At 40.3% G+C, this 13,679-nt stretch overlaps 1 protein-coding gene across 9 annotated transcripts in view; it reads right to left on the reverse strand.

Annotated features, from left to right (window-relative positions):
* LOC5501696 (androglobin) overlaps positions 1-13,679 on the reverse strand; it is a 34,962-nt gene that overhangs the window by 17,540 nt on the left and 3,743 nt on the right. For 6 of the 9 annotated variants that reach the window (XM_048721884.1, XM_048721885.1, XM_048721890.1 and 3 more), the window contains 15 exons: positions 12,959-13,082; positions 12,491-12,541; positions 12,205-12,321; positions 11,691-11,771; positions 10,027-10,317; positions 9,405-9,544; positions 8,509-8,598; positions 7,364-7,581; positions 6,092-6,207; positions 5,327-5,595; positions 4,395-4,533; positions 3,672-3,839; positions 2,411-2,570; positions 1,595-1,886; positions 928-991 (listed from right to left, as the gene is read on the reverse strand). In XM_048721884.1, coding sequence (XP_048577841.1) covers positions 928-991; positions 1,595-1,886; positions 2,411-2,570; positions 3,672-3,839; positions 4,395-4,533; positions 5,327-5,595; positions 6,092-6,207; positions 7,364-7,581; positions 8,509-8,598; positions 9,405-9,544; positions 10,027-10,317; positions 11,691-11,771; positions 12,205-12,321; positions 12,491-12,541; positions 12,959-13,082 — 2,320 coding nt within the window. The remainder of the gene's footprint in view (positions 1-927; positions 992-1,594; positions 1,887-2,410; positions 2,571-3,671; positions 3,840-4,394; positions 4,534-5,326; positions 5,596-6,091; positions 6,208-7,363; positions 7,582-8,508; positions 8,599-9,404; positions 9,545-10,026; positions 10,318-11,690; positions 11,772-12,204; positions 12,322-12,490; positions 12,542-12,958; positions 13,083-13,679) is intronic. The other 3 variants (XM_048721887.1, XM_048721893.1, XM_048721886.1) reach the window with 2 other exon arrangements.

Here is a 13,679-nt window from a genome sequence, read left to right on the forward strand (position 1 = left end):
TGACAGTCATGATTGGATGGTAGATTTCTGGCACAGTTTGGCCGATAATCAAGAGTTTGCATACGTATTCTTTGTATCATTTGAAGGTGAATCAATCGTTCCATTGATGGGTAGGGGAAAGACACCCCTGAAGCAAGCAAGTAGGCGAGAAAGAGTAGAAAAGAAGACACAGGTTACCTCAGCAGAAGGAAGAGAAAGCTCCGCTTCCACCACATCTACCTAGGGCCGCCAGTGAAGAGGAAAAATATGAAGAACAAGAGACCAGCAACGAGCAAGCAAGAATACAAAGAATATCAAAGAATCGTTGTCAGCCACATCTTTGTAATGAGAAATAAGAATAATAAACTAAAAAAGTTTTATACTTCATTGACAAAATTCAATCGAAAATATTACAATATCATTCCCAAATCAGCCAATTGCATTTGATGTTTTCTTAACACTTGTTATTTGGCTGACAGAGCCTCTATAAGAGCCACAAGGCTAAAAAAATCTCATGAGAATCAAAAGAATAAGACACTTTATAGTTTCATGAGAATCAACAGATAAGGCACTTGCTATTGTTGGTGTGACTTGATGAATGAGGGACGGGCAGATCAAATCATAGCTTCATAAGAATCAACAGATAAGACACTTGCAAATGGTGGTGATAGGCGAATGAAGGACTTGAGAATCAAATCACAGGGTCTTTTAAAGCATAGGACGAGTCGTGGATGGTAAAAGAAAAGACGAATAGAATGAACCGTGTTATTGGCAGGAGAGATAAAAGGCATAAACTACTGTAAAGGCTCGTTTTAACGCCCAAAATCTGATCTAATTATTAGTTATGTGGTATTATTAGTTATTAGTTTAAAGATTTATAAGAATATAGACAATTGGATTTTGGAGGTTAAATTACGGAGAGTGACAAGAGTTTGTTAAAACACGCACCTTGAGCTCAATGGTGGCTTTAGTGAACTTGTACGTATTTGGTTTATGGAAGATATACAGACTCCTGTAAAAGAAAAAAAATCATATATTGAAGAATGTTTATCAGTCAGTCTTTTCTTATTCTTTACATTTTCGGTTCATTTGCAAGAAACTTTGAAGTTCAGAAGTCTCATACATTATCGACAATTTTTGATAAAAATATCGTTAGAGTTTCATGCTTAGACGACTCGCACTAAAATTCATGGGACTTTTAGGATTGAAAACTCCAGTTCTGCATAGCATTTTTTTCACTTTCCCTTTGCACCCAAAAATGGGGTGTGGCCTCTTAAACTATCCCTCCAGATAACTATTATCACATCACAATAATCATATCCACGAAGCTGGCTAAATAATTTTCCCCATTGTTGCTGTTGCGGTGGCAGGGTGTCTCAGTGTGTTAGCGCAGTGTGTACTAAACAAGGCGTAAATGGGTTCGATTCCCAGTCGAAGTTTCTTGGCCCTGAATATGACTTGTTGAACGTATATGGGCTAACTATTAGCTCGTGTTTCTCTGTCCCAACACGGCAATCTTAAAACTTATATTAGGATTTTAAATGCAAAGCACTGTGTAATAGGCTTGTATTTTTTTCAATAAGTAAATTTACTATAGCGATTTGCAAAGACTAACCCAAAACACTTGCAAAAGTCCTCATAATCCATCCACAGTTTCTTGTTATTCCCTTTCTCCTCTTTTCCTTTGTCTCCCTCTTCATCCTTCTCTCCGTTCGTCTTCTCCTCACCCTTCTCCATCTCGGGAGCGTCCCCTGGGGATTTGGTCTCCCCGTCATTGGTAGGGTTGGGGGCGTCTTGCATGTTGGATTCTTCCCCTTCTACGATAATTTCCACTTCGTGGAATGAGTCCTTTTCCATGTCAACTTTACTGGGTTTTTCCATGCGAGACACCTTGCGACCAGGGGGAGCTGGTTGAGACAAACATAAGAAAATGTTATCCACCTCGCAGAACAACGCTTTCTGCTCTCGGACCAAAAGGGCAGCTCGGACACCCTGTGGAAAGTGGCGAGCACCCCCTTTGCTCGCCACAGGGCTCCCACGTCTAGATCACTTTATAATTTTTATTAGTAGTTTGAATGATGACAAATTCCACTTTTCCCAGAATATCACAGAAAACTATATGGTAATCATTGAATGGTGGCCAGTTCTGTGAAACTCGAAAAAAAAAATCCAAAACATAGAGGACCATAACATTTTTAACATTTAATCTTTAGTTAGAGTGGTACTCATCCTATATGTAAAAGAATCAATGAAATTTTATAAGGCACTTGAATATACACCTTTTTCAAATAACGTTGCACTCGAGAATCCATATAGTGTAACCCGCGGAGGTTCATGGGTAGCTTGTAAGCGGCCGCGAGGGTTCATGACAGGAAATTTTATTGAGTCCCAGAACTGGGCCTCATTCAAAACAGCACACTAAGGAACTCACATTTTATGTCACCCGGTTTCTCCATTCTCGATACCCGCCTTCCACTGCTCTTAGGAGTGAGCCCGCCAGACTTGGTTCGTTCAGGTTTGTCAGCGGTCACGTTCAGCTTACTTCCTGGCTTGGTGCGGTCAGCGGACTTATCCCCCTTATCGGCTTTACCCTGTGGATACAATATGAGAGCGACAGTGCTGAATAACGTATGCGCATGCGCGTGTTCTGGCGAAAATAAACACAATCGTAGTGTTGACTCGTTCGAGTAATAGCACGAAAGGCTTAATTCAGTCGCTGTTTTGACTAACTGTACAGCATTAAAACTATAGTACAAAAGATGACAGATTTGTTTGATAATGAGGGAGTCATAAAGAAAATTATAGCCTTAGGTTTGGTCTAGTTTTCTTAGCATTCGTGAAAATGTGACAGTTCGCCGGTAAAACGCCGCCAGTTCAAAACAAAAAGGCTGGTTTAACCGCGTGGTACTGGAACTAGTCTTGCGTTTTTCAGCACTGTCAGCGAGAACCGCATTGAGCACTCAGTGACGTAAATCGAGATTGTATAAAGAAGTTCATCATCATCATCATCATCATCATCATCATCATCATCATCATCATCATCATCATCATCATCATCATCATCATCATCATCATCATCATCATCATCATCATCATCATCATCATCATCATCATCATCATCATCTAAAAACTCTTCTTTTCTTGGCAACAGCGTGGTCAGCGGTTGTCAGTAATAGTGGGCATTAAGTTTGTAGGATCGACTCTAATCGTTATCTGTGCGCCTCTTCAGCATATGAGGGTTAAGCTCTTATCAAAGCCATTTCTAGCTATGTAAGTACTTAGCTCTGACAACCCCAGCCAAAAATCCTCTTAGAGGAGAGAGGTGGATGTATTGGAAAATAAATAAATAAGCCCAGTCAGGAAAAAGACTGGGCCTCACCATAACTATGACTTCACTAAGAACTCTCTGAACTCTCTCTCACTAAGATCGTAAGATCTAATATAACTAAAACTAAAATTAGAACTAAAATAAGCATTTAGTTTCCCTTATGTCGCAAGTGCTAATCAAGCTGACTCAGGGTTGTTTAAAGGGACACTTACCACTTTTGTTGATTATTACATTTGCATTATTTGCATTCAAAACAATTCTATAATTATAAACGCCAAAGGTATTGCAGATAAGCTGATGCAAATTGATTTTCTACAAGCTCTATAGCTGCTAGGATGATATAAAGCTGTAATTAAAAAAGTACCTGTTTTTCCTTGTCTCCGCGGTCACTTTTCGCAGATTTGACCCGGTCCTTGGGAGACTTGCAGTCCTTGGTACCAGAACGCTCCCGCAGACTCTCTCGGCTTTCACGTTCCTTCAGTACTGGCTCTTTTTCTGGCTCAGGTTTGACCTCCTCAACCTCTGCGGCACTCTGCGGTCAGATTAGACAGGTTTATTTATTGTTGAAGTATCATTGTTGGTTCAAGTGAGGGTACTCTGCGGTCAGGATAGACAGGTTGATTAATTGTTGAAGTATCATTGCCGGTTCAAGTGAACGAACTTTGCGGTCATAATAGACAGGCTTATTAATTGGTGAAGTATCACTGTTGGTTCTAGTGTAGGAGCACTGCGGTCATTGGCTCAAGGGGGTAGGTCTAGAGGAGGTGGGTTGGAAGACAAAAAAAGAAGACTCTAATTATTAAAAAAAACAATTATAGCAACAAAATAAATCAAGACACACGTTAAACTCCTCAAGGAAATTCTAACAAATCATACACGTTTCTGAAACCCAGGTCATGGACCTCTAAGGCATGTGATGGCATTTAACCAAAATCTCCTACATCGAACTTCTCGTCGGTTTCGCTCAAAACACACGGAACGCCTAATGCGCAGGCTATGTGATATGTAGGAGTTACCATACAGCTAAAATAGCTTAGATTCTTAGAATAAAAAAAGAGTTTTATGTCTAAAGCGAATAAGCTCGTACCTCGTTCCCCTCCTTTTTCTCGCCATCCTGGGCCGCTTCCGGTCCTTCCACTTCCGGTTTCTTTTCGTCTTTGTCACTTTCTTCTTCGATTTCTCCCATGGGCCTCTCTGGGCGAAACTTCTTCCACCGAACTGGTGTTCTAGGAATTCAAACATTGAATAAGAAACGGTAATGATGATTTAAAAAAAAAGTTCTAAATAAATATGAATAAACTGTCGGTATAAAAACGAGTAGAAATGTCAGTGAACCGTTAGCTAGCTTCTTCAATCTTCCTATAAAACTTAATATCTAATTACACGTAATTTTCGCGACGTTAAAAAAATGAGATTTTAAAATGGCGATACTTCGCGACACTTTATTCTCGCGATTTTCCTATTTTTCTTAATAACCAGATCACTTTATTTTCGCGATTTTGGGATAATAAAATCAAGCAAACCAAGTGGAATTGAAATGTGCTGTAATAATCAAAACTGAAACCATTTGTAACAAAAAGATGCGTGGGTTTCATAAAAATATGGTTTTATAAAAATCTATAGATACAAGTCCAACTCAACCCCTCGCCGTACTATATGTACATTAGATGACTAAATAGACAAGGTGTTTCCATAAAGCTTATTAAACGGCCAATATTTCCCCAAAGGCTTCTTGTGTCCTCACTTAGTTTTCTTTGCGCACCAAGGTACTCTAAATGAGTGAAACCAGCCTTTTCGCCTTTTCCGAATAACCCCTGATGAAAGCCGACAATAGTGCAAATTAACGTCTAACCACAAGGAGACCAAGCTCGCAGTTTGTGGTTTTGGGGATTCACAATAAAAACACGCGATACTAATCCAGCAGTTAAAAGTTATCATTTTAATCATCTCGGCTACCACTGCCTCACTCTAAATAATAGAAAACCCCAAATTGTGAGCTTGGGCTTCCTGTGGTCTTACCTGGCTCTGCTGACGGGTATTGGGCTGACGTTATAATTTACAAAAGGTGAGGTCACTTCTAGGAATTTCGGATCCCTTGGTGGCTCTGGCGGGGTGATTGGAGGCTCAATCGGCTGCTTTTTCTTCTTTTGACGGATCAGCTTCCATCGCGGTATCTCGATGGGAGGGGGAGGGGCGACTAGGGGTGTGTCACGTATCATGGTTACCATCACGGGATGGGGGTGATTGTGGGACAGGCCGGACTGGCGGAGTTTTTCTGAGGCGTCGGCCTGGATCAAAGATATAAAAAATGGCATTGCGTGTTGAATTTGTCAATGGGACTTAGGTCTCGGATACCTGGAATCTGCATCGATAATGCATACAAATCAACTAATGTACAGCCCGTTTTAAAATGCCTAAATTATTTCAAAAAATCTCTTAGCAAAAAAGTGAGGGGCTTTTGACTGGATGTCAACTGTTCTCTGCTAGAACTAACACTTGAGTTCTACAAATACGACCTCGTTAGACTATTAAAGTTGGAGTTTTCACGTGCTGATTGAACGAAAATTGCTGATTGCTGATGAAAATTTCAGATCGCATTTCATGTTTGGCTCTTTGGGTTTTCTGTTGCCTTCTGCCGTCGCTGTCGTCGTTGGGGATAGTCCATTCAGGCTACGATTGAAGAATCTAGTAGTGATGTACTGATGTTTACTTCAGCTCTATGACCGGCCGTCGCTAACACTGAACTAAACTGGAAATCGAGCCGGAAGTTTATCTTATACTTACCATTTCCCGTAGAACAGATATTCTCATCGGGGCAGTGGGTGGGTGAGAGTAACTGGCAAAAATGACAAACTCGGGCTCCTTGTTGGCCTGTTCAACTTGACCTGTCACAGACCCTGCTAAAGGCAAACAGACACAAAGAGGTTAAAAAATCAAAGGGGTTGCGTTCTTTCCCAAAACTATAATGTAGTCAAATGAAGCCGCGTTTCCACTTAGCCGCAAAGCATATTCTCAAGTTGCGCTAGCTGAAGTTTCAGGCCCTTTTATCGTTACCTATGGAATATACACTTAATGAAGCCGCGTTTCCACTTAGCCGCAAAGGATATTCTCATATTGCGATAGCTCAAGTGTCAGGCCCTTTTATCGTTACCTATGGAATATACACTTAATGAAGCCGCGTTTCCACTTAGCCGCAAAGGATATTCTCACATTGCGATAGCTCAAGTGTCAGGCCCTTTTATCGTTACCTATGGAATATACACTTAATGAAGCCGCGTTTCCACTTAGCCGCAAAAGATATTCTCACATTGCGATAGCTCAAGTGTCAGGTCCTTTTATCGTTCCCTATGCCAGTGCTGAAAAACGCAAGACTAGTTCCAGTACCGCGCGGTTAAACCAGCCTTTTTTGTTTTGAAATGGCGGCTTTTTACCGGCGAACCGTCATATTTTGGCGAATGCTAAGAAAGATAGCGCAAAGCTAAGGCTATAATTTTCTTTATGACTCCCTCATTACCAAACAAATCTGTCGTCTTTTGTACAGTATGGTTTTAATGCTGTACAGTTAGTCAAATCAGCGACTGAAGTCAGCCTTTCGTACCTTTACTCGAACGATTCAATACTATGATTATGTTTGTTTTTACCAGAGCACGCGCATGCGCATACGTTATTCAGCACCCTTTGGAATATACACTTATTTCAAATAAGGTTGCACTTGGAAAATCTGTGTAGCGTAACCCGCAGTGCTTAATGGGTATGAAGAAAATAAGCAAATAATCGTAAGTAAAATACCATAAAAAAATACAAGTTTCAAAAGCTACAGAATTCTTGCTAAAATTGTTATGGACATTCAAGTAGCTTTCAGATACAAGCCGATTCAGCCGTTTATTCGCTACCACTGAACCACTGCGGGTTACGATACATGGGTTTTCGAGTGCAACCTTGTTTGAAATAGGTGTATAACTCTATTGAAAAAAATAAAACCGTAAATGATAAATGTCTAAATGGCGCTCGTCTAGGCTTGAGTCGTTAAGAACCTTTTGTGGGTTTGGGGTTTACCTTTATCCTTATCTTTCTCTCTTGTCTTGCTCTCCCTCTCCGATTCTTCCTTTTGTCGGTCCTTGATAGATCGCGTAGACTTTCTATCTTTCTCTCGCTCCTTCTTCCCGCCCTCTGCTGCTTGGGGCTTGGCCTCATCAGGTGCAGGTGTATTCTCAAGCTTCCAGCGCGGTAAGGCCTTCATCAGGAGATCCCATACCTCTGAGGTGTGGCCATATCTAAAGGAGAACAATGACGAGAATTGGCCTTTAGACCAATCGCGCGGCCATTTCACGGTTCCGCACAATCAGCGACATTAAGATTTACCATGGCAGAGAGTCTACGACGGCCCACACGCAAGATTTCAATGCGCGCATCAACATGTGCGCCGTCGTGGAATTCTCGCAGTCGTGAATCTTACCGAGCGAGGACCCTACACGCACGAATAAGTTGGCTAGAGCCTCACATTCAACAGCTTTCGACTAGATTTTTTCGGGCGGTAAAAAAAAAACATTGTGGCAATTCGATATAATCGATGAATACTTATTGAAACCGTTTGTTATAGCCTTAATCTAAGCAAGAAACATGAGATGCTTTTAAAATTAGATAGTAGGGTGTTTAAAATCCTCAACGCTGGCAAGAGGAAGCCGCACACATTCGATTGCACGCACACGTATTTCTTACCAGCGTCGCGACCTGTTCGGGACGGCATTTCATGCTTTTTCACGTCCTCTTCAGGACTGGGCACCAGTAAAAATCAGCGTGCACATGCAATCGAACATGCGAGCTGGCATATACTCTTGCCGGCGTCGTGGATCTAAATCAGCCCAGGGGCAATGTCAGCAGTTTACTTCCGGTTGTTAGGTAACAATCTCTGGTGATTTTTAACGAAAAACGCGAAAAAATATTTCAAAATTGCAAAAGCAGTGTGTCCATTGGAAGTTTCTTTGAGGATGCCATTGATAAATTTAGAGCGGATGGCCTGTTAAATAGCACGGATTTTAATATATTTTTTGTCTCTTGTCGGGTAAGGTTTTTGTCAGCCCTCCGGAAGTAAACTGGCGAGAATGCCGCTAAGGGGGGCTTAATAGAGCTGGAATTTCAATTGAGATCAGGAAGCTGGGAAGGGCACACAGAACACTATTCGTCTTTTACTAAGACCTTACTTTAGTGGAATGACTTCAGGAAGCCAGCCTGTTAGAGCGTGTACCACAGTGAAGTCCCCAATCTCACAGGATGTGCTCCCACCGGCATAACTAGAAACACAAGTACTTCTGATTAGAAAAGTCTTGACCATGCGCCTCAGGCTACCGTGACCACCAAGACAAAGTTGGCAGATGAAACATTTCTTTGCCATGCTGGTATAGCAAAGAAATTTCATGTCAATCAGAGAGATTAGCATAAGTATGTTTACTGAAAATTCTTTGCCATGCTGGTATAGCAAATAAATTTCATGTCAATCAGAGAGATTAGCATAAGTATGTTTACTAAAAATTCTTTGCCATGCTGGTATAGCAAATAAATTTCATGTCAATCAGAGAACTTGTTTTTTGCATCTTTATTGGCATACTGTTCTACCCAAAACTGTGACCACTGTAGCGTGCGACACTCTTCAAAATTACACACTGCCATGTGAGAAAGTGCTGTGTGTTACCGCTAAACATCAATTTATATTTTTTTATATAATTTATCTATACATTTTTTTGTGATGTTAAAATTTCGCGAATCAAGAGAACATGTTTTCATGTCAAATTTTGCATATTAGCCAAAACTTTTAGGACTCACTTACTGTAAGTTTCACAATTCAACAGAACAAAATGTCCATTACAGTAGGATGCCACAGAACAGAGTTGAGAGAAAAATTGAAACATGCATACAGTAGCTTAATCAGTGGAAATGAAATCATTACTTTTCTTTTTGGATGCTGAAATGGTTTATTTGTAAGACAAATTTACTATTTGCTATTTGAACTATCCCTCTGAAGTAATTCCTGGGGGACACAATTATGAGTGGATCTGCTGAGAAGAGAGGGATCAGATTACATCTCTTCTTACAAACTTACTCTAGTGAAGCCACTTTAATAAGAGCTTTAGAAAGAAACATGGGCCACAACTCATGCTCGTTTGGGGATGCAGGAAGAAGCATCTTTCCTTCTTCATCAAACGGCATCCAGTCATCGACAGTGACCTTACGCCATGCACCCTGAAAAACAACCAGCATGTCATGGTCAAGACATGAACACTGACTTACAGCAACCAACGTATCAGTTATCACGGTAGGGTGATACAATATAGGGGTCAAAGTGATAATCACGATGAGACAAGTCACTGACAATTACTTACAGTATTGACTTTAGTCCATGCATCATATTGAAGCAATCAACATATCACAATACTCAAGTTATTGACACACTTAAGTCATCGACACATGCTCAAGCCATGGATATAATCTTTAAGTTACTTTTCAAAGCCGAATTTAATTGTGAAGGCTTTGTGAAGCTATAATGTGTTTTGTCGCTTGGAACTTCACAGGTCACTGAAAATTGCAGTAAAATAATGTAGAGTCACAATTTCTGTCATGTTACCTTGGTTATGATCAAATTATCTAGTGTGTGATTGCTCTGTTATCAATAGTACTGATAGGATACAGTACGATCATTGTTTAAGAGTATCGAATTCACTTACCATCCAGTAGACCTTTACACAGTACTTGCCCCCTGGGTTATATACAGGGATAGCAGTTGCCTTTTCTTTAACTTTCTCCTGGGATTTCTCCTTGGGCCAGATATGCGACCAGGGTTTCCATGTATTGTCTTCTTGTGAGGCCTCAGATTGCTTCTCTTTTTCTTTCTCCTTCTCTTTATCTTTGTCTTTTTCCTTCCCTTCTTTTGTATCTTTAGTCTTGACCTCAGGGATCTCAATCTTAAAGTGCATTTTCCAAAGGCAGGTGACTTGGGCTATGATCCACCGCAATGTCTAGATACGAGAGAGGGATAAAACATGGATTACAATTAAAACAAGCAAGGAAGGACTTTGGGCTATGATCCATCCATCTGAATAAAAGAGGGGAATGATAAACAAGGATTAGGCAACTTTGATCAAATCTCTGTATCTGTGGTACAGCCAGTTGCATTTGACCAACATCTCAAATGTTCTTCATCAAATAGTCTCCATTATGTGTACTGTATAGGGCCCGTTTTTTTTTTAACCCTTTTACTCCTGGGTACTTTTGAGCAAAATTGTAAGAAAAACAGACTGAAAACAGAAACCTCCCCCCTATCTCAAGTCCAACACTACCAGTTAAGCTAAGCTACCGCTGACCCAAGACAGTATGCCTTGAAGTTTCCAACAACGCATTGCAGTGCCTTTTCTTTCTAGCGAAGGCACTGCTACAGCCTGTTGCTTACAACAGTTTTGCTTGTAATTTGCTTAAAAATTACAGCTTTTTCACATCTGGAGAATGCCTTAGAACATCATAAAATCTATTTGGGCATAATTAATGCTGTGCTTATGGATGTTTGTACGCTGAGGTTGATTCAATAGGATAATTCCTTGTTTGGGCTTCACCGAGTGAGAAAGGAATTTTCTAGTGAATGGCCTCTCTCCAATGTGGACCATCTTTGCTACCCAACCTTATTCAAAAATTGGCTTATTCTGGGTTCCTTGGGCCTGGAAACGTTTTGTTTGGCTTTGGGGCAAAAACACAAAACTGTTATGAGAAAAAACTGTTATGATTATGGGAGAGGAGTTTTCCCGCCTCTCTGTCAAGGTGTTTTCAAGACTCCCATGATGCAGTGCAGGCATGCAATTTAGCCTAAAGATGGTGGCCCGCTTCTAATAGAGGTTTAGCATTGATTATTGTGGATGATGGCTGTAAAATGGTACCTGACAGAGCGCAATAAAGGTATCTATTTGTGACTTGATCTGTGTTGCTTGTCTCAATTTGTAATTCAGAATTTTGTGTCTTTTTGGTAAGAAATGTTTCCAGGTTTAAGCATTTGTTTACGAACTGGTCAGAAATCAAGGTTGATATTTTGACAATAAAGTCAATTCTATTACATTGCTTGGATGCGCTTTTGAAGGTCGTCTATGCCTTGGAGGAATCCATGAGTATCCGGGTCTGGTGATGTTTGGTTTGCATTTCTGACGTTTTGGAGTTGGGCCTACAGTTTATTTTACAGGCGTCTCAGGGCGTAATAATAATGAAAGGGTTAAATAAGCACCTTTGAAAAAGTCACAAGCTGATCAGACTGAACTCTACACCTCTGAACTCTACACCTCTTGCTGAGAAGCAAAGCCCAGGTCAAGGATCCCCCTCCCCTCCCCCCCTATTTTACCCCCCAACATACCTCACAGTCAGCCAGGTGTCCATTGTTGCAAAGAAGATCAATCTCTTGAGTCAAGCTCTTCGGGTCGACTACTACGGGCACCTAGGTTTGTGGTATTAAATGATAATTAGGGATGGTAGCTTTTTACAAGCTAACAGATAATAATCATACCATTTTTATTATTTTTGTATTCCTGATTCCCGGTTTTGCGGCATTTCTTTTGTTCTTCTCATGCACTTCATCTTCTCTTTTAAAGACCAAGTAAGAAATAAGGGAGTGTTTCATTTAAAAGCCCTGAGGGAGAGGGGAGATTTTGACACAAGTTTTCAGTCCCCTCCTTACTGTAAACAGCCCCCCCCCCCAGGATTTCAGAAGAACTCATAAAAACTGAGAGCCCTCCCTATTAGGGCCCAATTGTTTTAGCAGGTTAAACATTTTCGGGGCCCACCAACCCTCCCCCTAAAGATATTAAATGAACACCCCAAACATAAAGTAAGAGAGAAACCAAAGATCATAGAACATATTTCTGACCTACCTTCTCCAATATAAAGTCTACAGGCCGTTTCCAATGATCTACACGGTATCTGAGTGACTGCGGCAGATCAATCCGACCTTCTGGGTCTTCGTAAGGATGCTGTGAATGAATCATTCCCTATTTAAAATAGGTGTTAATAAGTCAGAGAAATGGAGTATATGTTTATGTGCTCTGTGCAACTGTGAATTTAAAGTTCATCTTGTGTATGTAATACTTTCAACTTCATCAAAAAAGTGCCGCCATAAACAGTGCTCTCCATGTCTCATGTGTATTACATTATTCTTACCGGATTTGGACTCTTTCCCTTCTCCTTCTCTTTAGCTTTATGAGTTGTATCCTGATGAAGTATAAGGACAGAAATAGCACTTAGAATAGTTAGCGATATTCCTCAGATTTAAGTAGCTTTTTAACAGTACTGCAAAGTTGGCTATGGTTTACATCTCTATCTGCCCTATTGTTCCAGTCACTGCAAATACTCCAAAGATTGTAATAAAAATTTTGACAGAAACTTAACCAGATAGTTTGTTTGAATTATAAACAAACATACACACATACACAATATATTTTTGCACATAAAACTTTTCCTTCCAGTACAAGAAGGGGGGGGGGGGGGGGGGCAAAATTTCTTAACTATTTGCCTAGATCTACTAAAATGTATATTTCTCTTGTTGAGCATTTCACAGATGCATGACACACATTTTAGGTTAAGGTTTCTTATATAATTTTTTTTAATTGGTAGCTAAACAGTGCATACCCATTTTTCCTGGTTGATGTCCTGGTCACTCCACTCTGGCCAGATGATAATTGGCTGCTTGTTTTTCCCTTTCTTGTCATCTCCATCTTTCAGTGATCCAATCACACTTGGTGCAATTGACTGTCTGTAAAGCAAGGGTAATAAGCAGTCATATTATTAGAGACTTAAGAATAAAGTGCTCAAAGAACATCCAGGTAGATTTGGTTAAAAGTATCATGAACACAGTAGAAAACTTTGACTGTATGGGTGTAGAGTTATCCTTTGTGATTGTGCAGGGGGAGGAGGGAGATTCTCTTGGATATTGTCTGTTGTAAAATTATGGCTCTACTGGAGGGGAAATCAGAATCCCCTACCAGCGATATGATACTGTGATATAGCAGAAGGGTGTTTTTGCATTCTTTGCACAAAAGACCATGCAAACCCCTAGCCCAGAACTATTTTTTATTGCTTCATGGATCATTTCAAATAATGATACACCATGAAATACATTGTGTACTTTAGTATACATGTGTTGGCCCATGAGTCTCAAATACAAGACTTAAATGTGAATTATGACAATCCACTAATTGTGGAATGGGTGATGGAGCTACATAGCGTAGGAACAGGATAAAACCACATTCTGCTTCCATTGCCAAAAAGCAGCTTTCTTATTAAAGAATCCCTGAATGTTATAGACATATACTACATATCTATGCACTCCCCTCAGAAAATAATTTTGCCT

The sequence above is a fragment of the Nematostella vectensis genome, chromosome 14 (assembly GCF_932526225.1).
Source record: "Nematostella vectensis chromosome 14, jaNemVect1.1, whole genome shotgun sequence".
Lineage (NCBI taxonomy): Eukaryota > Metazoa > Cnidaria > Anthozoa > Actiniaria > Edwardsiidae > Nematostella > Nematostella vectensis.